This window comes from Chanodichthys erythropterus, chromosome 16 (genome assembly GCF_024489055.1).
Source record: "Chanodichthys erythropterus isolate Z2021 chromosome 16, ASM2448905v1, whole genome shotgun sequence".
Lineage (NCBI taxonomy): Eukaryota > Metazoa > Chordata > Actinopteri > Cypriniformes > Xenocyprididae > Chanodichthys > Chanodichthys erythropterus.
The window spans coordinates 40,655,600-40,681,098 of NC_090236.1; the positions used below are offsets into that span (position 1 = coordinate 40,655,600).

At 37.4% G+C, this 25,499-nt stretch overlaps 1 protein-coding gene across 1 annotated transcript; it reads right to left on the bottom strand.

The window, feature by feature from the left end:
- On the bottom strand, window positions 1-1,968 carry LOC137003361 (ladderlectin-like). The gene is made up of 6 exons (XM_067363489.1): window positions 1,890-1,968; window positions 1,682-1,749; window positions 1,341-1,435; window positions 741-866; window positions 460-571; window positions 1-226 (listed from the first exon to the last, which is right to left on the bottom strand). The coding sequence occupies exons 2-6, from the start codon at window positions 1,740-1,742 to the stop codon at window positions 159-161; spliced, it is 462 nt and encodes a 153-aa protein (XP_067219590.1). The 5' UTR covers window positions 1,743-1,749; window positions 1,890-1,968; the 3' UTR covers window positions 1-158.
- Between the last annotated feature and the right edge of the window lie 23,531 nt (window positions 1,969-25,499).

Sequence of the window (25,499 nt, forward strand, 5' to 3'; positions counted from 1 at the left end):
GTATCAATGCTTTTATTGATTAGAGAAGTTTCACAGAAGGTAATGTGAAGAAATTAAAGCTTTGAAAAGATTTATATGATGTTTAATTTCAGAATAATTTTTTGTAAAGAAAAGATCTGAAGGTGTACAATCATAGTAATTTCTGGAGCAGCATGACCTCACAGGTCTTTAGCACAAATGTAGGTAAATTTTTCTGAACAGGCCTTATCGTTCCAGCAACGGTTAGCTGTAGGGTGGAAAAAAGAAATCAGTTATTCATTATATTGGTGGAATAAAATAGAATGTTCAACTGAAGGCACTTTGTTACATTATGCCAGATTTTTTTTTTTTTTTTTAAATGTTTGAATGAGGGTGTGAACAGAAAAATATTTAAGAAATCCTGCTGTATGATATGAAATAATAGTATTGTAAATGTAATTGAAAGTATATTAAAAAAAAAACAACAAACTGAATTCTCACTGGAAAAGTTGATCTCCAGACAGTTCTCAGGACCACCGCTATTGTTTGGCTCACTAGAGCACCAGTTGGTAAAGTCATACTCAGATCCATCACTCCACAACCACTGTCCATCCTAATGAGTGAAGAGAGTGATTAGAAAGATTGCACTAGAGACTTCAGGAAGAAGCTAATCAAGTTCAGCTTTAAACCATCTTCATTAGAAACTTTGTATTACTGTTTAAAGCAGAAATTTCAGTCTAGATGAACAAAAAGGTCTCTTTAAGACACACAGTTTAACCTACTTTTATACCATCATGAGCACCAATCCAAGAACGTGTGGAAGAAGAAGGCAACAGACTCTGCAGAAAGTCGTTTTCCGGTTTATGATGAACAGATGCGAGATTTGCATCAAGACTTAGGCAGTTTCTCTAAAGACAGATTTTTTTGTTAATACAAGTCATTTTCATTTCATTTTTAATTTCAAACAAAGTCTGCTCTGATCGATTATTTGCTCAGTTTCAGTTTTCTTTTTCAGAAAAGAAAGGTTTACTTTAAAATAATAATAATAATAATAAAAACATTCCCACTTTATATTAAGTGTCTTTAACCAGGCTGCTATGTACTAACATTTAAATAAAAAAAAATCATTAAGTGCGCTTATTGTGTACATTTTTTAATACCTGCATTTAATTACAGCTGCAATTAAATCATTGATTACACTGTTGACCTTCCCTTACATCTTAATCCATACCACCCAAAACTGTACCTAACCTTACCCATATCCCAGCAAAAGTGTTTTGCAATACAACACAAGTGCATTGTACCGAACTCTTTATTTGATGTAGTTAAAGACACCTAATGTAAAGTGTGACCAATTCAGCTTGTTGTAACTAACACATTACCTCTGCTGTGATCCAGTCAACCGACTGAGAGAAGTACTTGTAGCATCGGACTCCAAAATTTTTCCATCCAAAGGGGCATTTTTCATCTAAATTAACTGCATTCAGTACATCCATGTTATGACTTTGTAATATTCACAGTAAAGAATGTTTCTATCTGTTTTTGTTTTTAATTTTATGTATCTTATTTTATGTTTGTGTGATTATGTGCCTAAATTATCTGTACTTTGACACTGTAAATTCCCCATTAATCATGGAAATATTAGTAAATGGAGTTTTGTACATTTCCAAAATGCTTTTAAAGTGGAATAGCAAGGGTTTTTACAATTGAATGCTTTGGTTACCGTTTGCATTTCCCATGCAGATGATAACGAAAAGAAGCAGTAGACCTCTCAGCATTGCCATGATGAACCTACAAATTAATAACAAGCAGGAAAAATTAAATGTCTGCACTGTTAAGCTGCACACTGTGGATTCTCAATGTATTTTAAAGACAAAGCACAAAGATACTTTAGAAATGTTATTCAGTAGATTTCTATTCCAAAAACTCACCTTGGTTTGGTTGTTGCCTTTAGAATCTCAGAGGAAGATTTTGTGAAGTTCCAGAAACAGCCCTGCTTTTATACTTTACTTAATCTCAAGTGCATATAGGCTTATAGACGATACAGGATGTGACTGTTTGACATGCCTACACTTGTGTCATAAAATAAAATAAATTCCAAATATTGGAGAATGGCTTGAGAAAAGCCTATATAAATTGAAATGTTAAGTTAATTATGTAATGGGAAATCAGACAGATGGTTAGTGGAAATAAGGATATACTTTATTGCAGCAGATAAACAGATAGTATTAACAGGTAAGTGTAGCTCCTCCAGTTCGCACCTGCCTGCTCCAAGCAGGACGCAAACCCGAGCACGTCCACATTGGAGTCAGACGCTCTAACAAGGAGCCCCAAGTGTCAATCGCTAGAGCATCTCTTGTGATCAGGGGAGTGAGTTTTACATGCAGATCACTTACCAGCCTACGTCTGTTATACTCACCCCTAAACCTCACTCCCATTTCCCTTTTGTAATGCTTGTAGCCCCTCCAGTTTGCACCTGCCCGCTCCAAGCAAAATAGAAGGAATAAGGAACTGCCGCTGGGGGCCTGACAATGAGAGGTCTTGGCCATCAAACTCAGGTCTATACGTTTTCGTTGTGGTGAGTGAACCGTTGGGTGAAAAACCTCACTCCTATTTCCCTTTTGTAATACGTATAGCCCCTCCAGTTCACACCTGCCTGCTCCAAGCGGGACGCGAACCTGGGCCCGTCCATATTGGAGTCGGATGCTCTAACAAGGAGGCTAAAGACTGCAACCCCAAGTACATCATGAATCAGTATATCGTGTGCACGAATTCAGGCACTGGTAAGGACAGTAAAGGATGCTGGTTCACTACACATTGGGACACTTTTGAATCTATTTCCAACGACGTGAGAACGTCCTCATTATACAAACCCGATTCCAAAAAAGTTGAGACACTGTGCAAATTGTGAATAAAAAAGGAATGCAATAATTTACAAATCTCATAAACTTATATTTTATTCACAATAGAATATAGATAAAATATCAAATGTTGAAAATGAGACATTTTGAAATGTCATGCCAAATATTGGCTCATTTTGGATTTCATGAGAGATACACATTCCAAAAAAGTTGGGACAGGTAGCAATAAGAGGCCGGAAAAGTTAAATGTACATATAAGGAACAGCTGGAGGACCAATGTGCAACTTATTAGGTCAACTGGCAACATGATTGGGTATAAAAAGAGCCTCTCAGAGTGGCAGTGTCTCTCAGAAGTCAAGATGGGCAGAGGATCACCATTTCCCCCAATGCTGCGGCCAAAAATAGTGGAGCAATATCAGAAAGGAGTTTCTCAGAGAAAAATTGCAAAGAGTTTGAAGTTATCATCATCTACAGTGCATAATATCATCCAAAGATTCAGAGAATCTGGAACAATCTCTGTGCGTAAGGGTCAAGGCCGGAAAACCATACTGGATGCCCATGATCTTCGGGCACTGCATCACATACAGGAATGCTACTGTAATGGAAATCACAACATGGGCTCAGGAATACTTTCAGAAAACATTGTCGGTGAACACAATCCACCGTGCCATTCGCCGTTGCCGGCTAAAACTCTATAGGTCAAAAAGAAGCCATATCTAAACATGATCCAGAAGTGCAGGCGTTTTCTCTGCGCCAAGGCTCATTTAAAATGAATGTTGCCTGGAAAATCCAGCCTCACCACTGTACCAACGGATGAGTCTGGTCGGCCATTGAATCAATTCGATTTCTAGGGAATTGCAACAGAGGGCGGACTGACCATACCGATATATCTTGTAGAAGATATATCAGTCTGGCCTTGCCAGGCAACCATCAATGCTGAAAGGCATATCCAAGTTCTAGAACAACATAAGTAATCTGTAATATCCCATCCAGACGTCGTCTCTTTCAGGGAAGACCTTGCATTTTCCAACATGACAATGCCAGACCACATACTGCATCAATTACACAATCATGGCTGTGTAGAAGAAGGATCCGGGTACTGAAATGGCCAGCCTGCAGTCCAGATCTTTCACCCATAGAAAACATTTGGCGCATCATAAAGAGGAAGATGCGACGAAGAAGACCTAAGACAGTTGAGCAACTAGAAGCCTGTATTAGACAAGAATGGGACAACATTCCTATTCCTAAACTTGAGCAACTTGTCTCCTCAGTCCCCAGACGTTTGCAGACTGTTATAAAAAGAAGAGGGGATGCCACACGGTGGCAAACATGGCCTTGTCCCAACTTTTTTGAGATGTGTTGATGCCAAGAAATTTAAAATCAACTTATTTTTCCCTTAAAATCATACATTTTCTCAGTTTAAACATTTGATATGTCATCTATGTTGTATTCTGAATGAAATATTGAAATTTGAAACTTCCACATCATTGCATTCTGTTTTTATTCACAATTTGTACAGTGTCCCAACTTTTTTGGAATCGGGTTTGTACAACATCACTACTGGTATTTATGAACTAAAGCAGAGCTGATATCTTTCTGACATTACTGGTAATGTTATTTAAAGTACATTACGATAAAGTCTTTGCTTGTTACATATACGTGCAGCATTTCAGACCTAAACAAATTATAAATGTTAGATAGATTATGTTCACTACCAGTCTAGCGATGTATATTTATGCTGAAATATAATAAAATATTTGTTTGTATTTTTAAAAAAAACTATTGCGCTATGAGCCATATACCCATGGCCAAGCCTGGTGTCTGGGCCAAGGCCACAGAGGCTGCGCCACCATGGCGCCCTGAACTTCCTGAACTGCCTTCTCCGCCATAGCGCCCTGAACTGCCTGAGCTACCAGCACAGCCATAGCTTCCTGAACCACCCAGCCCATATTTGCCTTTCTATTTAAGTTGCTGTGTTTATTTACACATTGTCTGGTCACGTTTCTGCATAGTGGCTGTTTCTTTTACTTATCTCGTTTGTATTGCCTTCTAAGTGGATGATTAAAGATGTTATACCTGATCTTCATCTTCATCGTGTGTTCCTTGACACCTTTGGTGACAATATCATCAAAATGATAAGCTTTTATTATAGCTGCTGTAAAAGTCTTCAAATGATCCGCCACCTGCCACGTCTTTATGTTTAGAGACATGACATAATGCCGCAAAGGCAAACTCATATTTCCCATGGAAACGTGCCAGTACCACTCAAATTAAAACATTATTACAAGCTTACTGTTGTGAGTCGGGTAAGGTAAGGAGATACACAGCAAAATCCCCAATGTTAAATTAACACCCCACAGTATACATATGTGTTAGAGCTTAGATCGGGCCCAACAAATCAAGCCCGAAATATGTGGGCTTTAATATAGATTTTGTTTTAATGCAGGTGCTGCTGTGCTAGATCATTTAGGCTACAGGGGGGGGGCTGCACAGCTTTATATATATATATATATATATATATATATATATATATATATATATATATATATATATATATATATATATATATATGTATAAATATATATATATATATATATATATATATATATATGTATAAATAAAGGGGCAAACATTGGCCACTCAATATTAAATATTCTATTATTTTAATTATCATAATTCAAGTTTTAATTTTATTAAATTGAACAAGCACAACATCCAGCATTCAATCAAATATTCTTAAAGATTAATTATTATTAATAATGTTATTTCAACATAATATGTGTGTGAGCAACAAGCAAGATGTGCATTTGTAAATTCGGTGACAGCGTGTGTTACGAGTTTCAAATGCGCCGGCGCCTCCATGTCATTATTATATTGTCTGCTATATTGCTTTTTATGTATTAAATCCAGGCAACTGGTTGATAAAAAATTAATCAAGATACAATTTATACTAAACTAAATTCACTTTAAAGAAAATCTTTCTTCAAAACAAAACTTAACAAACTTGAAACTAAATGTGCTTATTTAATGGCTAAAACACGTAGGCTACGACAGACTCTCTTTTTGTACAAATTGCAGCACATTCATTTAATTCTGAATTTTGCACAATGTAAGTTGAAAGGCATTTGTTTGTGCATGGTATCATCTGTAACGTTTTTCAAGTTCATAATTGTGCGTGTATTTATTAATTATTATCTTAATGAATAATACGACAAGGAAGAAGCATGTAAACTGCGTTGTTTGTTTATTCAGAAATAACTAAATGGATCGTAAATGGTTCTGAAATTCCGAATGAAAAAAACGTAAAAAATAAATAAATAAACCGTGAACAATGATGAACACAGAAAATGATGGCCTAAGACTATAGGCCTACTATTTTTATACTATTATATATAATTAATCAATGTTTTAGAACATATAATATTTTTTAAACAAAATAAATATTTGTAAAGCCTATTATAAAACGTAGGCCTATAGTGCAAAAACGCTGCTCCATTCTGGTAGCCTCCTGCCTGTGTATGAGCCTGTAGATGAAGTGTGAGAAATTACATGGTTTGCATCCACAGTTTCTGGTTTCAGAGCGGTCCTCCTTTGCTCTATCGTTCGGCCAGCTCAATAAGTCAGGTGCAATATTTTCGATGTGCTCAACCTCACCGCGGTTCTCCAGTTTCTCCCGTAGCTCTGAGAATATGTCTTGCACTGACTTGAGTGTGAGGTACACTGTGCTGAATCGCGTCTCCCCCACTGTAGCATCTGTAGTCTTTGACAGTTGCACAACCAGGCCAGATTGTTTTAGATATCTTACAAGTCCTTTCGCAGCAGATATCATCTCTCCTATATCTGTTTTTTTTTGGACAGTGCGTCGGCATGCAGACCGTGGCGAAGGACAGTATTAATTAGGTGATCAAGACAAGAAAGCCTCCTATATGGTTCCAGGGCTTTGATTATGTTGCTGCCTTCATCTGTTACCCACACTATTCGGTTGAGGGAGCTAGGGTTGAGGCCAAATTTGTTGACCAGCAAGTCCACTATCTCGTGTCTGATATTTTTTCCCGTTTTAGCATCTTCCACGGGAAACATTGCGGTGGTGAGAGTTTTACCAACTAAATTATAGTCGTCGGTGATATAATGGCATGTTATTGCGATGTAACTTATCTTTCTGTAGTCATCAGTCCACATATCTGTGCTCATCGCTACATCTCCATTCTTCAGAGCATCTTTGAGCATCTGTGCCAGAACTACCCTCCATGTCATAGGTGAGCAACGTGCCGCATTTAATGCACGAGACAAAGCCAACACATATGTTGTCACTCCCCACGACTAGTTTAAAATGGTTCCATACCTCAGATTTTCCTTCAAACTTGCTTAAAGTTAATTATCCTGTTTTAATTTTTTTCTTTGCTTCTTCAAGCTCCATGTTGCACTTAAGCTACTGAATAGTACAGCACACACAGCAGGTGTGGTGCTTCATGCGTGCAAGACTGCGAGTAGACGAGACACTGTGCATGACACGTGACGTGCTCTATCAAGGACCCGACCCGGCCCGAGGATGGTGGCGGGAAATATCGGCCCGACCCGAGTCCGAGTAATTAAGTGATGATTGACCATTTGTGGTGACACCTGATGTAGAATAAGCAGAATCATTGAAGGAAAGAGAAACAACAAGAACAGTAAAAAAAGAGAGACACAACAACAACAACTGACTTCCACTTATTGCACCTCTTATTGCACTTATTTTGAATAAGTTTGACTTTATTCCTGTCATACATCTACAAAAGTTCAAATTGAGAATTAACAGATGTTAATGTTTTATGCAATGTTTAGTTTCATATCACCATGATGGAGTTCAGTGTTCGCCTTAGTTGGGCTTCTTACCCTTTACTTTTTAATATTAGTTTTTTTTTTTTCTCTGGCTGCTTCAACTTTGTGTTTGTAAAGCATTTTTTTAATAGCTAGAGAAAATACGATCTGGTCACAATATATTTTGATAATGACATTATCATTCTGTAATGACCTGATTCATTCAGAATGTAAATCTCTGACTATATGCTTTGTGTGTAACTTTACTATTGATATTTGTAGCCCTGTGATTTACAGCTTGAGATCCAAAAACAATATGAACAATTTCAATAATACATTGTGCATAGAAGCATCTGTATTTAGACACACACAGACATCAAGAATCAGCATATGATCCTCAAGAACGGTGACAATAAATAAAATACTAACAAACAGATCAACTGTGAACATCACACAACATAACAGCAAAATAAAAGCAAACAGGAACAATCAATGAAAATTAAAGGACAGTTCAGCTGCATAATTTATTCATGCTGCAATGCATGATGGGAGCCATGCATGAATTTAGATTGGCTCCCATCATGCACTTTGTTTGATCGTCACCATTGTTGAGGTTCATATGCTTATTCTTGATGTCTATGTGTTGTTGTTTTTTTTTTGTGTGTGTGTGTGTGTGTGTGTGTTTAAATCAGATCAGAAAAGCACTGCTGGATCACAAGCTAAAATAAATAAATAAATAAATAAATAAAATTCAAAAAATAACAAAACATTTATATAGCCAGGAGACCAATAAATGAGACAATGCATAACAATTGTGTCATCATCAAAACATAACCGTCATGACCTGTGATGTGTTTCCTAAAATCACTGAAAGCCGAAGTTGACAATATCAACAACTTAGGCTTACAATGCTTTTGGGAAACGCAGCCCAGATTATATTTTCTCTTGCCATAACATAGCTTTACAAACACATAGCTGGAGCAGCCAGAGAAAAACTAATACTAAAAAGTGAAGGCTAAAGAGCCCAACTAGATGTAAACACTAATCACCATCATGGTGACTTCAAACTAAACTTTCATTAAAAAATTAATATCTAAACTTCTGTTAATTCTTAATAAGAGCTTTTGTACACTTTTGGACACATATGTACACTGAGGGGTGTTAATTCAAAGCCGGGGAGTTTTGTACACTGGCTGGTTAAGTACTTGCTAAATAATTGATTCTGGATAATTTTTAACCAAAAAGTTACAGACAGCAGCTTTAACCTGGTAGTTTTGTCTGTATTTAAAAAAAAAAAAAAAAAGATTTGATGAAATACTTAAAGTGTGGTATCTCAGCTGTCAATGGTACTCTTCGCAGTGTGCAGAAACATACAATCAATAAGTAGTTAAATTGTTGTGCGCTTGCCCCAGATTTCATGGTTCACAGCCACTGAAAGACACAGCTGATCCAGAAATGATTACTTGAGATACCAACTTCACTCGCTCCACTTGTTCATCACTGGTAACTATTCATGCTATTCTTAATGGTATTCTCCAACTTCATCTATAGCCGATTCACACAGAGGGATGTGGATGCCCAAATAACAGGCTTAGGTTAAATAGAAACCTAAATAATGAGACTTTAAATGTATCTTTGTAACAATTATGCAAGAGAGAGCTAAAAAAACAGACAGTTCAGAATAATAATAATGCATTTTGTTATAAATTCACTTTTCTTAAACCCAAAGTGCTACAGTAAAATAAACAAGAACAATACAACAACTAATTAAAAACAGCCTTAAATAAATGTCTTGATCAACTTTTTGTCCCTACATTGGTGCGTTTCTGATGTTAAGAGGAAGCACATTCCATAGTTAGCAGAACAGATGGAGTATACAAACTAATAAGATCACAAAGATATACTGGTGTAGTCCCATGCAGTGCCTTATATGTTCAAATTTGAATTTTAAAATCAATTTAAGCATTAATGGGAAACCAGTGCAACTGTGCAAGCACCGGTGTAATGTGTTCTCGAGGAGAAGTACGAGTAAGCACACGAGCGGCAGAATTTTGAATATACTCTATCCAGCTTATTTAGCTGGAAGGCCAGAGATCAAGGCATTACAATAATCTAACCTAGTTGTAATGAAAGCATGTATAAGCCTTTCTGTGTCAGCAAAAGTGGGTCTGAGTCGAGCAATGTTTCTAAGAGGGTAAAAAGCAGTTTTAGAGATGCGTTTTATGTGTGCCTCAAATGTTAACCGTGGATCAAAAATAACTTCACGATTCTGCACTTGTGAAGTGGGAACTACCATGCTGGAATCTGATCTGATTGGCCTTACGAGTAGCTGCCACTGTACCAATCTGCATCAATTCAGTTTTAGATCCGTTATTAATGAGCAATAGACATCAGGGCTATTAGTGATGTACCCAACAGTGATACCCAAGACTGTATCTCCTGATAATCTGCCCAAGTGAAAGCATTTATATGTTAAATAAAACTGGGCCCAACACTGAACCCTGAGGAACTCCCTGTCTAACAAACTGGGCATGATTGGTTAAATAAGACTGAAAGCAACTTAAGTTCATGCATCAATTGAAAGTGTTATAAAGATATACAGATAAACTTTGTCTGTCAAGAATTGGCACAAGCATGGCAATGAAGTTAGTTCACGTTTAGAAGAGATTAAAAATGAAAGTGGGTCGGGTTGGGGTGGTGGGAGTGCGGTAAGCAGCCGCTTTGGTACTTGTGTTGTGAATGATTGGCTAGATGAACAAACTCCTCCTGAACTTCCTTTTGAAACTTTATGTAAACTTTGTATAATGTACATAAACCTACATTCAACATAAAAATATCTTTGCTTCCATTCCATCCCCCACCTAACTCACTCGACCCTTCAGGGTTAAATGAGGTCGGAATCAAAGGCCTGCATGCTGGAAAAGGGGCCCCTCTGTTGGGCAGATTATGCTGTGAACCTCACTCACTCATGACGGACCGTGTGCTGTGTTTGGAAACACTGGCCATAATTGTGCCCCAAAGTCACAGCATGAGCCCAGGGGGGGTCTTCAGATGATTTTCAGCAGATCTCTCTGCCAAGGTCTGAGGCCGGGTCAGGGCTTAGAGATGGCTGGTTAACCTACTGACCATGACAGGTTCCAAGAGGAATTGAAGAATGTGCTGGAACATTCTGGAATTTTCAACAATCGTGTTTCCAACCACACGTCAAAGTGATGTTGTGCAGTGAGCCAGTGCGTCGAACTGCATGCAGTGTTTGTTTACATGACAGCATTACCAATAAACCAGATCATATTTCTCTGGTTTCCTCTTTATTCGCAATTCTAACTCTTGTTTCCTTTTGTCAGACATGCCTAAGGATCACAGAATCCGCCCTCAACGGCTCCAGTTACTCCAGCGGCGCACAGAACAAACGATGTGTGCGTTTATCAGCATAAAAATAAGAGAGATTTGAAGGTTGGAATGAAGGAGTGACAGTCGGAGTGGTAGCGGGAGAGAGAAAGATGAAAGGTGCAGATGAGACCCTGTGCTGGCCCCAGATCTGATTAAGGTCCACTGATGTGTGAGAGATTCACTCTCCCGCTCACCAAGGAAGTGTGTCCTAATGGGCTTCACCCGTCTTCTTCCTTATCACTGCCAACACCATTGCTACAGTTACCAAGCTTTATCTGACTAACACAATTATGTTGCAGTCCTCTCATGGTGTCAGTGGGAGTCTTGTAGGTTTTTGTATAATACTGAAAATGTGTAATTTTATGATCATTTTACTTGGTGAGAGTGAATATACGAAGCCACTGAAATACAATACATAAGTAATCATTACAAAAATTTTGAAAATTTAATATTATATATATATATATATATATATATATATATATATATATATATATATATATATATATATATATATATATATAAAAGCAATATCACACAAGTAGCTGTGTGATATGGCTGTATATCAGCACGGCTGTGATTTGGCCGTAAGTAATCACAACCAGTCCCTTTCAATTTGCTACTGACTCGCACAGTCTTTGCCACCATATAAAGGCGTAATAATTAACTTTCACAGAAGTCCATATCAAAATCAGTAATGGAACCTTTCTTAATACCAAATATGGCATATTATTTATATAAAATAATGTTTATTGAACAATAATATTTAAATGAACAACAATAGCCATTATAAAATGCATAAACACAAGCAAACAATTCATTCAAACGTAAAAAAGCAGCGCTCTAGTACAGGATTTAAGTTAAATATAACCTAAATATAAAGCCAACTTAACTTAACTGAAACTTAATTTTCACCTTAACCCAAATCGATTTGCAGCTGGAAAAAGCACTATGATTAATAAGACCAAAGATTGCCTGTTTGATATACACCAAATGAATTATATCTCATGTTTAACCACTATCTACATAAGAGCCAGCGGCAAATTCCCGAAAGAGTGGCTGGGATAAAGCTGTTCTCGCGCTGAATAGTCGCTGGAGCTCACATCTGCGAAAGTGTCTAAACAAATTGCAAAATAGGTGCTATTTTTATATATCAGTCACATATTTGAGGTCTAAATAACTACATTTTCACCTAAAAAAACAAAAAACTCTTAAAACTACATTCTGTGGCACAACAGTAGTATTTGTAAAAAATATGGTGGATTTGCTCGCCCGCCATGACAGTCGCCGCAAATGGAGTGATACAAACGGTGAAGCGGTTCATGTGCTTTTTTGCTTGTGTGTTTTTGCAAAGTTAATGACGCAGAGTAAAAAATAAGTAGAAAGTAAATTGCATATTTAAGCCACTACTAGTCTACGTTTTAACTTGCAGACAGAATTGTGGGATAAAGTCATAAAAATTGTAATTTACTGTATAACATGGAATGTCACAGAATGGGAAGTGAATAAATCAAAAGTACCTTAAAAATAATGGGTTGTTTTAACCCAAATTTGGGTCAAATATAGACAAACCCAGCCATTGGGTTAAAAATTTCATTTGAAATGTAACTCAATGGCTGGGTTTGTCCATATTTGACCCAAATTTGGGTTGAAACAACAAAGCATTTTTAGAGTGTGCACTCTAAAAAAATGCTGGGTTAAAAATAACCCAAGTTGGGTTGAAAATGGACAAACCCAGCGATTGGGTTGTTTTAACCCAGTGGTTGGGTTAAATGTTTGACCACCCTGCTAGTTAGTTTTATTTAACTAAACTATTATTTAAAAATTACTGTATTGCTTGATTAAAATGAAACCCAAAATATGTTGGAAATTAACATTTTATTAATAATGTATTATTAATAATTGTATTAATATTAATAATAAAATTCAATTGATTCCATTTTAAAAGATAAAATTGTTTTATGTTAAATTTATATTGTTTTATGCATTCATTTGATTAATACCATTTTTGATTTATTTGTATTAAACCATAAACACAGAGATTCCAGAAAAAATTAAATAGACACAGAACTTCTAAAAAATAAAGCATTTTATAGTGCCCTATTATTGTTAAAATTAATAAATTAGTAAATTGTTAAATTTGTATAAATCCATTTGATTACACATCCATTTTGATTATTAAAACTGAATTAAACTTTTAAAAATGTAAAATTAAAATTTAAAACTGAATTGTTGAAAAAGTAAAACTTCATAGGGCCCTACTAGTGCGATCGGCTCCTGGTGTTTATTGACCCGGACACCATTAAACGTATAACGTCAGTTGTTGCATATAGGCGCCTGTCTCTTCATCATCCATAGGTGAAGATGATAAGTTTGTTTTTGCCTAGTCTAGACTCTGTTAAGTGAAAGCATCTCTGTAATGGTGTTAAAGGTGCCTGAGCGTTGATGGATCGTAATGCATTCGCTCATTCACTCCGGGTATGTGAGCGTCCTTTGACGTCTAGCTGCGGGGCTGCCTGTCGATCGCGCCTCCGGGGGGGGGGGGAGGTAACTACGTTACCCACGGTTATCCATCATGGTGTTAGAAGAGAGTGTTGGTAGCCATTAGCTTTAGCATCTTTATCTCTCTCTGTCTAGCACTCTAGCTGTAATGCGCGGGCCTAATTTGTTTAGCGTGTGCAGAGTGTCCATTAGGGATGAGGCTTGTGTGCCTGGGTGTCTAAGTCTGTGGAAATGGTGACAAATCACACATGGATTTCCTCTCAGTTTAATGCTGGCAGTGTAGAGAAAGAACAAGATACATTTTTGGTGTAGATAGTTTATAAGCCCAAAAATAAACATTTTCTCAATATCTATGTTTTTTTGCTCCTGAAATACGTATTTTCCTATGGAATTTAGCACAGTGATACTATTAAAAATCAGATTGTTCAAAAAACTGTAAAAGTTCTGTTTTTCTTTGTATTTGATGTCAAAACGTTAATGGACACATTCAATAAGCCATCAAAATGTAGTTTGAGTGCAAACATATAAGAAACATCACCCTCATGTCGTTCCAAACCTGTTAGGTTTGTTCATCTTCGGAACACAAATGAAGATATTTTTGATGAAATCTGAGTGATTTCTTTGTCTCCATTGACAGCCAACACAACTGACACTTTCAAGCCCAGAAAGGTAGTAAAGAAATCGTAAAAGAAATCCATGTGGTTTAACCTCAGGGCGCATGGGTTGGAGATTTATATTTTTGTAAATAAAGTAGTATATATATTTTTTTTTTTCTCAAACAAAGAGCTCATGTCGCTTCATAAAGTTGCGGTTAAACCACTTGAGTCTCTACTCTTGACTGAATAACTTTTGTAACTTTATTGTAAGCATTAATCTATATCTAATTACATTCAATTCTAGCTGTTAGACCCACCTGAAAATATTTATTTGAAAAAACATTTTTTACTATTTATTTGTCTCTTTATTCTATTGTATTTATTTGTGCTATCATTTGCAATGTGTTTATTTCTTATTTTATTACTGACTGATTACTTGTCTTTGTTTTTTTTATAAGTCTAGTTCAATGATTCAAATAAAGCCTCCCTGTGTTGTGTACAAAATTACCCAAATTATGACATAATAACAAATTATCTGTATGGCGGTACAGCTGGCTCTGCACCGCTATACCTTAACTCACTACTTCAGACTTACGCGCCCTCCAGAAACCTGCGTTCTGCAAGTGAACGGCGCCTTGTGGTGCCATCACATAGGGGCACAAAATCACTCTCACGGACCTTCTCCGGGACTGTTCCTGGCTGGTGGAATGACCTACCACGCTCTATCCGAGCAGCCGAGTCTCTAGCCATTTTCAAAAAAATGCTAAAGACGTATCTTTTTCGTCAGCACTTGACCCAGTAGTAGTAGCACTTACCTTGACTAATATTCTTCTCCTATCTGTGTATTTATTTATTTAAAAGAAAAAAAAAAAAATTCGCTATGAGCACTTTACTGACATAACTGTGACTTCACTCAGCACTTATACACTGTTGTTCTCATGTTGATTTAATTGATTCTACTACTCTCATTTGTAAGTCGCTTTGGATAAAAGCGTCTGCTAAATGACTAAATGTAAATGTAAATGTAAATGTAAATGTAAATGGCGGTATATATGGCAGTTTTCCCCATGGTCTCAAAAAGGGTATTGAATATCGATATTTTTCAAGTTGGAAATTCCAGTATTGTGACACTATTCCAGGGGGTACCTGAAATTTGTTTCAGAAATAGCTTGTTTGCAATCACGTGATTCTGATGCGCAAAATTCAAATGGAGGGCAGGAAGTGAAAAGCAAAATAGACGAGATGAAAAAGTCCTTAATGTGCTGGTTTAAACCTGTCGTCGAGACTGTAAGCAACTTCTCCTGTACCCAGTTGCATAAAACACCTCAAGTTATTCTTCTTAAATTGCTAAGAGTTTCACGACAGCGCCCAGTGGATTGAACCTGCTCACTCGTGTAACACTAATGGTGAAGTTTTCCAAAACATATGTTATACTAAGGAAAATTACACTTAAGGTGCTTTAAGCAACTGTGCACGGACATCCTTCTACTCAAGAAAACAAAGAAAGCATACAAAACTATGGAGGAATACTACTTTTCTGTTAGTGGTTGCATATCTAAGTTAACTTTTGACAAAGTGGTCACTGCACACGCAAGCCTTATCCGACTCGGCTCCTCCCGACCGCAGATGCAGGATTACAAGCTTAATTTTTCCAGTGTTTTTCAGTCAATTTCTTGCATCTCCCCCCCCTGATGAACAACTACTTCTGGTACACGATAAAAGCTCCTTGTGGTTTCTTGGTTTGATCGATTAGAAAAACAATAAATGATGCAAAACAGACATTTCATAGTGCTTCCCTATGTAGAAAATCACTTTCTGCCCTCCATGTGCATTTCACGCCACCCTGTGACGTCATGTGCAAATAACCTTGTTTGGCTTTAAAATATAAAATGATGTTGTTCTTCTGTCATTATCATTATAGATGTGTTGTGGACTCCTATTCTCATAGAATTAGAAAGATTATTAAAACTTTATAGTTAATTATTGTTATAGTTAGCATGCTTAGTGTGAACAGCCCTTTACAGATTGAGTTCCTTTCTGAGGAGCTGTCAAAACTAAAGAATTAAAAGACAAATAAACTCGGGCCTCTCATTAAATGAAAGTTTAGAGGACATGCACATGATATGTCTGTTTTTCAATCCCTACATTGCTTGTTTTTTAGTTTAGGATGTGAGTCATTGTACGACTGGCCATTATTTAGTCGTATTAATGATAATGCTAAAGGTTTGGTGCTCATAATGTTACTAAAGTTGGGTTTTGTTCTTGCTGCTCTGAGAAGAAACTACGCTAAACATGATCTACATTGTGTTTTAAAGTTCAAAACTTCATGAATCAGCAGCAAAGCCATACATCCCCCTCCTCCAGCATCCAGACAGTGTGATTATTGTATGGAGAAGGAAGAGGTTTCATATTCCCTTGTGAGTCTGGGTCAAGAGCACTAGATCTTACTCTGTCTCAGGATCTATTATGGATAGACTGGTTAAGCTTTCATACACTAGACCACTATATTGGTGCCTGAAAGTGAAATATTGCTTGTGGATCTGAAATGCAGTACATAGACATTGAGATTAACTGGCTCTGAAGGGTGGCCAGATTCAAACAGCATGCAGCTAAAGTAACTCAGCAATATAGTAACGCAGATAGAAAGTCACAAAACAATAACCCCCCCATAGCCCACTAACTATGCCGGAAATTGCTGTGGTTTCCTACAAGTAGCTGAAAAAAGTTTGTTTCAGATCTCTAACAGAGAAGCAAATATCCTGTTTCACAAGGCATTCATGAGTTCAGTACGAAACTAAAATCGCATTGTCCTGCAGCTGCTTGTGCGTATCTGCGGTGAATGCTTTCTTAGAAGAAAAGATGTCATGAGCTTTCTGACTGGGTCTGTTTTTTCTTCTTCCTAGAGACAGTACAGTGACATAGAGCTCAGAAATAGAGCTTATTCTAGGAAAAAAGGCCAACAGATAAAGCTTTAAAAGGCTAGGGCTATCTCAGCGATTTTTATCTCCATGTCTTATCAAGTAATCACAACCCTGACGACATTAGGTGCACAGAGACAGAGAGAGAGTGTGAAATAGTGACTGGCATCTAGGATGCACAGAGTTCTTCTTATTCTCTTTCATGTTCCACTTGTTGGAATGAGATGAATGGCTGTCTGCTTTACAGTGTGGCAGGCGAAGTTCTGGGCTCAGGGAGAGGGATTCCTTAGGAGATGGGGGGTGTTTATGGGGTGCATTGTTGTCCTGGGCTTTCCCACACTCTCACTTTTGTGTATGCAGTCTCTTGCAAACTCAGACATGATGAATTACCTGCTGCACGCTGCATGCCATGTGGTGCAGTTGCATGGGAGTTACTTTCTCTGCTACGGCTACACCTCCTCCCCCAATCTCTCAATTTGCTTCCTTCCGTTCATGAGCAGACTCTCCCTCCCTCCATTATGTTCCTCACGCTCAAACTATCTATCTTGGAACCCGAGGCACACGGCCCCACGCTGTTCAACTTTCTCTCTCTTTCTTTGCCCATTAGCCTCGTCCAGCCCTCCCCTCATTGGCGGCCTGTGATGTCCAGAGGGTCTCTGGATCAGTGCCCCCTCCTCCTCATAAAAAGCCTTTCTTTTCCTCTAAATGCGAGCACCAAACTGCTGGCCATTAAATGTTTGCTCCACCACAATAGAGACATTAACACACGAGTGAGTAGCTCTGAAAAGCCTGTGAGCGTTTTAGGTGAATTCAGCATGGCAGATGACCCTTTCAGCGAGCCCTGTAGTACCAGTGGCTTCAGCTGAAGATTGAAACCTGAGTTGAACTCTTTTTTGGGCAGGTCTAACTTCGGGGTCCACAACTCCATACAATATATATTTATACAGTACTGTGCAAAAGGCATGCCAGTAGTTTAATAATAGTTTTAAGCCATGTTATTTATATATTCTGCTGTAGTTTGTCAGTAGGAAATATCAGTTTACATTTCCAAACCTTCCTTTTGGCATTAAAGGGTTAGTTCACCCCAAAATGAAATTTCTGTAATTAATTACTCACCCTCATGTCGTCCCACACCCGTAAGACCTTTGTTCATCTTCAGAACACAAATTAAGATCTTTTGATGAAATCTGAGATGTATATGACTCGTCCATAGACAGCAATATAATCAATACTTTCAAGGTCCAGAAAGGAACTAAAGACATCGTTGGTTCAACCTTAATGTTAGGAAGCAACCAGAATACTTTTTCTGTACAAAAACAAAACAAAAATAATGACTGTATTCAACAATATCTTTTCTCTTTCAGGGTAGATGCACATTTTTTAAAGTCAAATTTAAGGCTTTTTAAGACCTGAAGAAATAAAAATTAATACTAGCCTATACATTATGGCTGTTACCAATCAAATTAAATCATTATCAACAAAATCCATCTTTGCAATACAGAGGTGACACAGAATGAGAACTGGCATAAATATATTTACACAGCATTTACAATTTGTCTACATGAATTTAATTGAATATTTAAATATGGATTTTTTTTTCTAATTTTAACTTTTTACTTAAAATGTCCCTTAAATATGAAACTAAACAAAACTGCCAGTAGGTGGCAGCAAGTCGCTGTCTTAATGAGTGAGTGAGTCAACCAATTTGTTCAAATGACTGATTCATTCAGGAACGAAGCTCGGATTCATTCGTTCTAAACGAGGATTCAATCAGTATAACAAAAACATTTCTGTTGCACGGGGGCTCTGTTCTGCTGGTCATTATTTTGAAATTTTAGTTGGCGAAATAAAGGGAAAAAAACAATATTGACAATACTCTGTCTAAAATGTAACACATTGTTCATTTAACAATAAGTTGAAGGAACACTGCATTTGTGCTGATTTGGGGAAAACGGCACTTTTGCTTGTGTGATATTGTAAAACAACTACATCTTATAATATGATATAATGACAAAAAATCGTCGGGGCAAAACATACCTATGTATCTTGAATTTTGAGGGCATATAACTGTATGCATAGCTACATCACGCTGAATAAGACGAGTAAAGAAAATGCGGTAGGCTTATTAAAAGAATCACCCTTTATTTAAATATATGAACACAGAAAATCACTGTTAACAGGTTAATATAACATTTCCCATTCCATGACTAGTAAAATAAACACAACTTACTCTCTGTAAAATGGAGTAATCTGCGGAAGTGATGGACACGGAGGTGGGTAAAAAGGTTGGTGGTGTTGCCACCCTTCACACTGACTCACTCTATAGGCAAATCCTGCGGATTGGGCTGTCTAATGCTGCGTTCACACCAGACGCGACTTGGACGCGTAGTTGGACGCTTGAACATTTTGAGTTTACTCGCTTCATTTGTGCGTGAAAATCCCTTCACAACAGACGCGAATTTGCGTCATGAGTGGGGCTCTCCCGCTCCTTTTATGTCTCCCACCGCTTTCTGCACACTTCCACTGAATAAACACAACTTGTCAGTGGGGAAATAATTGTAAATTACAGCAAAAACGCTCAATTGGTTGTCTTTAGTTGGCTTGTAGTTTTAATTTGTATATTTATATAGCTCAAATTGAGTAAAGACCGTTTTTTACAACTTATCAGAATGTCTGACCTCCTCACTCACTTTCTTTCAAACACGATCCTTTTTATTTTTGTTTCTATAAATGTATGAAGATCTACAGCGACGATGATTTTGTCCTCCATTGTTGTTTTGAATTTCTTTCTCAGATTGTTACGTCACATCACTACTAGAGTAAGCTCCTGATTGGTGAATTTCCGCGCCGCGTTAACCAAAGTTCAGATTTTTCAACTTGCGCAATTCGCGCTGTGTCATTCGTGCCGCAGGATGTCAATTTGCGTCTTTGCATTGACTTAACATGTAAATCACTCGCGCTTACCGCTTCATTCGTGTCCGGTGTGCACCATAATGAGACGAAAAACTCCCATACTGTCGAGCTTACTTTACTTTTCTCGGGTGTGACAGAGCCTCTCACTCTCCTGCTTGGAATAGCTGCGCGCTGCATCTTCTTCTTGTTTGACAGGTGTCAGCATTAAGGTGCAATACTGCGACCTGAGAGCTCAACCAGGTTCTGGCGCTGGAGTATTACATGTCATGATATCATAAGCTTCCTATTCATTTTAAATATTGTGGCTATCGTCAATACCGGTATATCATCACACCCTAAAATAACACAATATTGATATTTCATGCTTTGAATATCATGGTCATCGCCAATACCAATATATTGCGACACCCCTATTCTGGACCTTGAAAGTGTTGATTATATTGCGGTCTATGGATGAGTCATATACCTCTCGGATTTCATCAAAAATATCTTAATTTGTGTTCTGAAGATTAACGAAGGTCTTACGGGTGTGGAACGACATGAGGGTGAATAATAAATGACAGAATTTTCATTTTTGGGTGAACTAACCCTTTAATTGTAATAATCCAGTGAGATTTTTGTACACACGGGAGTCTGACAACAGCTGATATGATCTGATCTCACCACCATTGAGTCCATCTGGAATTACAAGAAGAAACAGAAGACTAAATCCAGAAGAACTGTGGCAATGTCTCCAAGGCCCTGTTTATAGCTGGTATTAAGATGAGTTTTGTTCGATCACAAGTAGATGAGTGAAACACATTCCCGTTTACACCTGTTTTTTTTATTTTTTTTTATGTGTCTCTTTTGTCCACTTTCAACCACTTCTGTCCTGATTTCTTCAAGAGGAGGGTTTATGGGCGGGTAAATGTTCTTTTGATCTAAAGTACGAAATAAGCAGTTAAGACCAGCCGAACACAGTGAGTGTGTGTTAGAAATCAGGAATGGAGAGAGAACATTGTGCTTGGTACATTTTTCATCTTCAGACCAAACTTGGGTCTTCAGCCGACAAAGTTTAAATCCCGTCTGGCTAGAGCTCTTCCCATAATGTTTATGCATTAAGTCAGTAGACGGAGAGTAGAAGGTCTTTTTATGGCTGTTTGAACACATACAACTCTATGAGCGTCTACACTATGAAAGCAATCCGGTCAAATGCGTTTTCAACTACCTCTGGAAGTGGTCGAAAGTGGACAAGCAATAAGTGTTTTAGACCTGTATTTAGTGCCGTCCACTTGTGATCCGATCGACCGAAACGCATCTCCAGGTGGAAACAGAGCCCAAGACGCTTGAAGAAACCTACCTGCAAAGCTACAGTACTGTGAAAGGTTTTAGGCACGTGTGTAAAAATGCTGTAAAGTGAGGATGCTTTCATAAATAGATTTTATTGATCAATTAACTAAATCAAATCAATATTTGGTTTGACCACCCTTTGCGTTTAAGGGTGGTCACACCAAATAAAACAGCTTTAGTCCTAGGTACACTAAATATCCTATTTTGGGTTAATTTTAAGCCAGCCATATAGTCATTTTTAAACAGTAGGTCAGTTAAATAAAACAACCCAATCACTGGGTTTGTCCATTTTCAACCCAACTTGGGTTGTTTTTAACCCAGCATTTTTTAGAGTGAAGTGTCTTGGAGATGTTACAGCAGTTTGTCTGGATTTAGTCTTCTGTTTCTTCATGTAATCCCAGATGGACTCAAAGGTGGTGAGATCAGATCATACCGGCTGTTGTCAGACTCCTTGTGCATACAATAATCTCACTGGATTATTACAATTAATGGCATAAGGAATGTTTAGAAATGTAAACTGATATTTCCTACTGACACACTACAGCAAAAGATATAAATAACTGGCTTAAAACCAGGTGCTCAAAAAACTTTTTTTTATTATTGTCATATTTGAAAACAGTTTGGTATTTTTTTGGATATTTTCAGGATTCTTTGACAGAATAGAAAGTGCAAATGAACAACAAATGAATCTGAAACAGAAAACATAAATGTCTTTGCTTAACTTTTGATAAATTAAATGCATTCTTGCTGAATAAAATTATTAATTTCTTTCCAAAAAAATAAAAATAAAAATCATACTGGCCACTATTCTGAATGGTTGTGTGTAAATGTGAATGTTATGAGTGAAGTAACAGGCGAAATGCATCTGCATACCTTGCTTTGTTTTCGAGGTCAACAGATTGCTTTCTTCTGCGGTTCCATGTGCACATGCCTTTTTTTGTTGTTGTTGTGAGCTTCCTTCCAGCAATAAATCTGCACAACAGCACAACCTGCAAAATAGAACAATCTGTAGTATGAAGAGTTGGATTTGGCCCTCAATCCAAGCCATTATAACAGGCTGACCTTTGAGGGTGAAAGGGGGAGAGAGCAGGTGACCAGAGTGCAATCCTTTTAGAAACGGGATAAAAAAAAAGGTAGAGACTGAAGCATTTCTTTTGGATAAAAAGTCAACCATTAAGCTTTGATGTGCCTCAAAATGACACAGAACGGCAGAAATGGCACATGAATTAGTCTGAGAAGAAAGGTTGTGTGTATGTGTGTGTTGAACACAGCACTGTGTTTCTGTGAGGAACTCTTAACAATAGCTCTCTATCCTCCTCTAATGGCCATTTGTTTTATGAAAGAGAAAAGGGTAATATTGCAGACATATGTCATATACTCTGCCTTGACTTAGACGGTTTCTCTTTAAGAGCAGAAGCTGACACTGCATTTTACTGTACACAATCTACCGCGACCATGTCGTAAACACATCCCACTCACACACATAGATGGGGGTTGGTGGGAGTTTAGGAGTCTGAGAGCCTTGTCATGTCATTGATAGTGTTGCCATGACGAAACAGAGTTTTGTTACTAGATGAATGAAGCCTGCTAAAAACCTTTTCTTATTTCACCCCATGGGGAAATTAGGTCATTGGCATGCAGCCTGTACGGGGTGTAAATTGCTGTCTTAATTGGACACTTACAAAATCCCAGTTGGAGCAGAGAGCTAATGGATAAAGTAATGCTGGTTTCACTGGTCAGTGTTCAGATATGCCTTCCAGATCTGGCAAAGATTACAAATTATACCCTGCAAATGTTTATATTTATATATTTATTTTTATATTTATATATTTATATTATATATATTTATAAAATGATAGTTCTGGATTTAAAATCTTCAACCTAAAAAATGCTGGGTTAAAAACAACCTGTTGGGTTGAACATAGACAAACCCAACAATTGGGTTGTTTTAACCCTGCGATTGGGTTGTTTTAATCCTGCGATTGGGTTGTTTTAACCCTGCGATCGGGTTGTTTTAACCCTGCGATCGGGTTGTTTTAACCCTGCGATCGGGTTGTTTTAATCCTGCGATCGGGTTGTTTTAACCCTGCGATCGGGTTGTTTTAACCCTGCGATCGGGTTGTTTTAATCCTGCGATCGGGTTGTTTTAACCCTGCGATTGGGTTGTTTTAATCCTGCGATTGGGTTGTTTTAACCCTGCGATTGGGTTGTTTTAACCCAGCGATTGGGTTGTTTTGACCCAACGATTAGATTGTTTTAACCCTGCGATTGGGTTGTTTTAACCCTGCGATTGGGTTGTTTTAACCCAGCGATTGGGTTGTTTTGACCCAACAATTAGATTGTTTTAACCCTGCGATTGGGTTGTTTTAACCCAGCGATTTGATTGTTTTAACCCTGCGATTGGGTTGTTTTAACCCAGCGATTTGATTGTTTTAACCCTGCGATTGGGTTGTTTTAACCCAGCGATTTGATTGTTTTAACCCTGCGATTGGGTTGTTTTAACCCAGCGATTGGGTTGTTTTGACCCAACGATTAGATTGTTTTACCCCTGCGATTGGGTTGTTTTAACCCAGCGATTGGATTGTTTTAACCCTGCGATTGGGTTGTTTTAACCCAGCGGTTGGGTTGTATTTAACCCTGCGATTGGGTTGTTTTAACCCAGCAATTGTGTTGTTTTAACCCAGCAATTGTGTTGTTTTAACCCAGCAATTGAGTTGTTTTAACCCAGCGATTGGATTGTTTTAACCCTGCGATTGGGTTGTTTTAACCCAGCGGTTGGGTTGTTTTGACCCAGCGATTAGATTGTTTTAACCCTGCGATTGGGTTGTTTTAACTCAGACATTGTTTTTTTTAACCCAGCGATTGGGTTAAATGTTCGCCCAACCTGCTGGGTAGTTTTATTTAAATTAACTATTGTTTAAAATCTTATATTTTTACAATAATGTACCTACAAGCAATTTTTCTGTGATTTGCGTTTTTCTTTTGTTTTTTGATTATTGTAAAAGGTAGTTCACATATAAAAAGAAAGCTCTGTCATCATGTATCCACCATCATGTCAGTTCAAACCTGTCTGATTTCTTTTTTCCTTCAGAACACAAAAGAAGATATTTTAAATATTGTTTGTACAGTATCAAAATGCTTCTTTTTTTGCTATCCATTAACAGGTTTGCTGTCCATTGTATAACACTGAGATATTTCTCATAATATCATATTTTATGTTCCACAGACAGGTTTGGAACAACATGAGGGTGAGTTGCTGTTATTTTTGCTATTTCAAAAGCAATTTAGAGTAATTTTGATCACAGTTTTTACATACTCAGCATGCCTGACTGATTGCTGTTGTCTGTACTCTGAATGCTTTTGTAAACATGCCATAAAGCTTTATAACTATAGCAAATAATTTAAGAATTACATAAATCTTGTTGGCTTTCTAAACTAATATGAGACCTTTTCCTTTTTCTTTCTAACAATAGTTTGTTTTGAAACAGTTGTGGCACACTAGCGATGGGAATTAACCAGTAAGATTTTAATGTATTTTAATGTTATTCAAATATTAATCACACCAGCATGCCATAACTGTTCTGAGTCATGCTGTTTTTTTGTTTGTTTTTTAAATTATGAGCTGTGTGAAAACACACTTAAAAGTGTGATTCTGTTGCTCTGCCATGGCAATTTGATCATTACTGCAGTTTGCAAGCTGTGTCCAAAATCTCATCTAGTGCACTGATTCAGGGGACGCCATTTGTAGACCAATGTCCAAAACCATAGTGTACAAGTATACTAGTATACAACTGATGCACACTCAATGGCTCATACCCATAATGCACTGTGAGGGTTGAGCTGAATGAATCTCCACATCTTGGTAGTGATGCCATTCGCAACAGCAAGCAAAAATTATGCAAAAGTGACTCTCAAGTTGTGTCCCAAATGACACACTATACACTGTGCACTTATACTATGTAAACTGTGTAGTTTTTGAATATTATATGGTTATTTTCTCATTCAACATCAGATTCTGATAGCCCTTCCCCTGAAGGAATGCAGACACAATGCATGAAGTGTCCATTGTCGCACACGATTTTCAGTTAATTAAGTGCATCACCCGCATATTTAAAGTGCACTTCTTTCTGGAATTTTCAGTGTGAAATCACTACTCACTACATTATTTATACTGCATAGTATAGTGCATAAGTACACACCTTGAGTGTCCGAATTGGCTCATTTGATTTCAT

Bases quoted from the DNA above. Each gene is read 5' to 3' on its own strand.
- LOC137003361 (XM_067363489.1), bottom strand. From the start codon at position 1,742: ATGGCAATGCTGAGAGGTCTACTGCTTCTTTTCGTTATCATCTGCATG. The intron at 1,436-1,681 runs GTAACCAAAGCA...TACTGAATGCAG, and splicing joins CTGCATGGGAAATGCAAACG to TTAATTTAGATGAAAAATGC. The intron at 227-459 runs GTGAGAATTCAG...TCCACCCTACAG, and splicing joins TCTGGAGATCAACTTTTCCA to CTAACCGTTGCTGGAACGAT.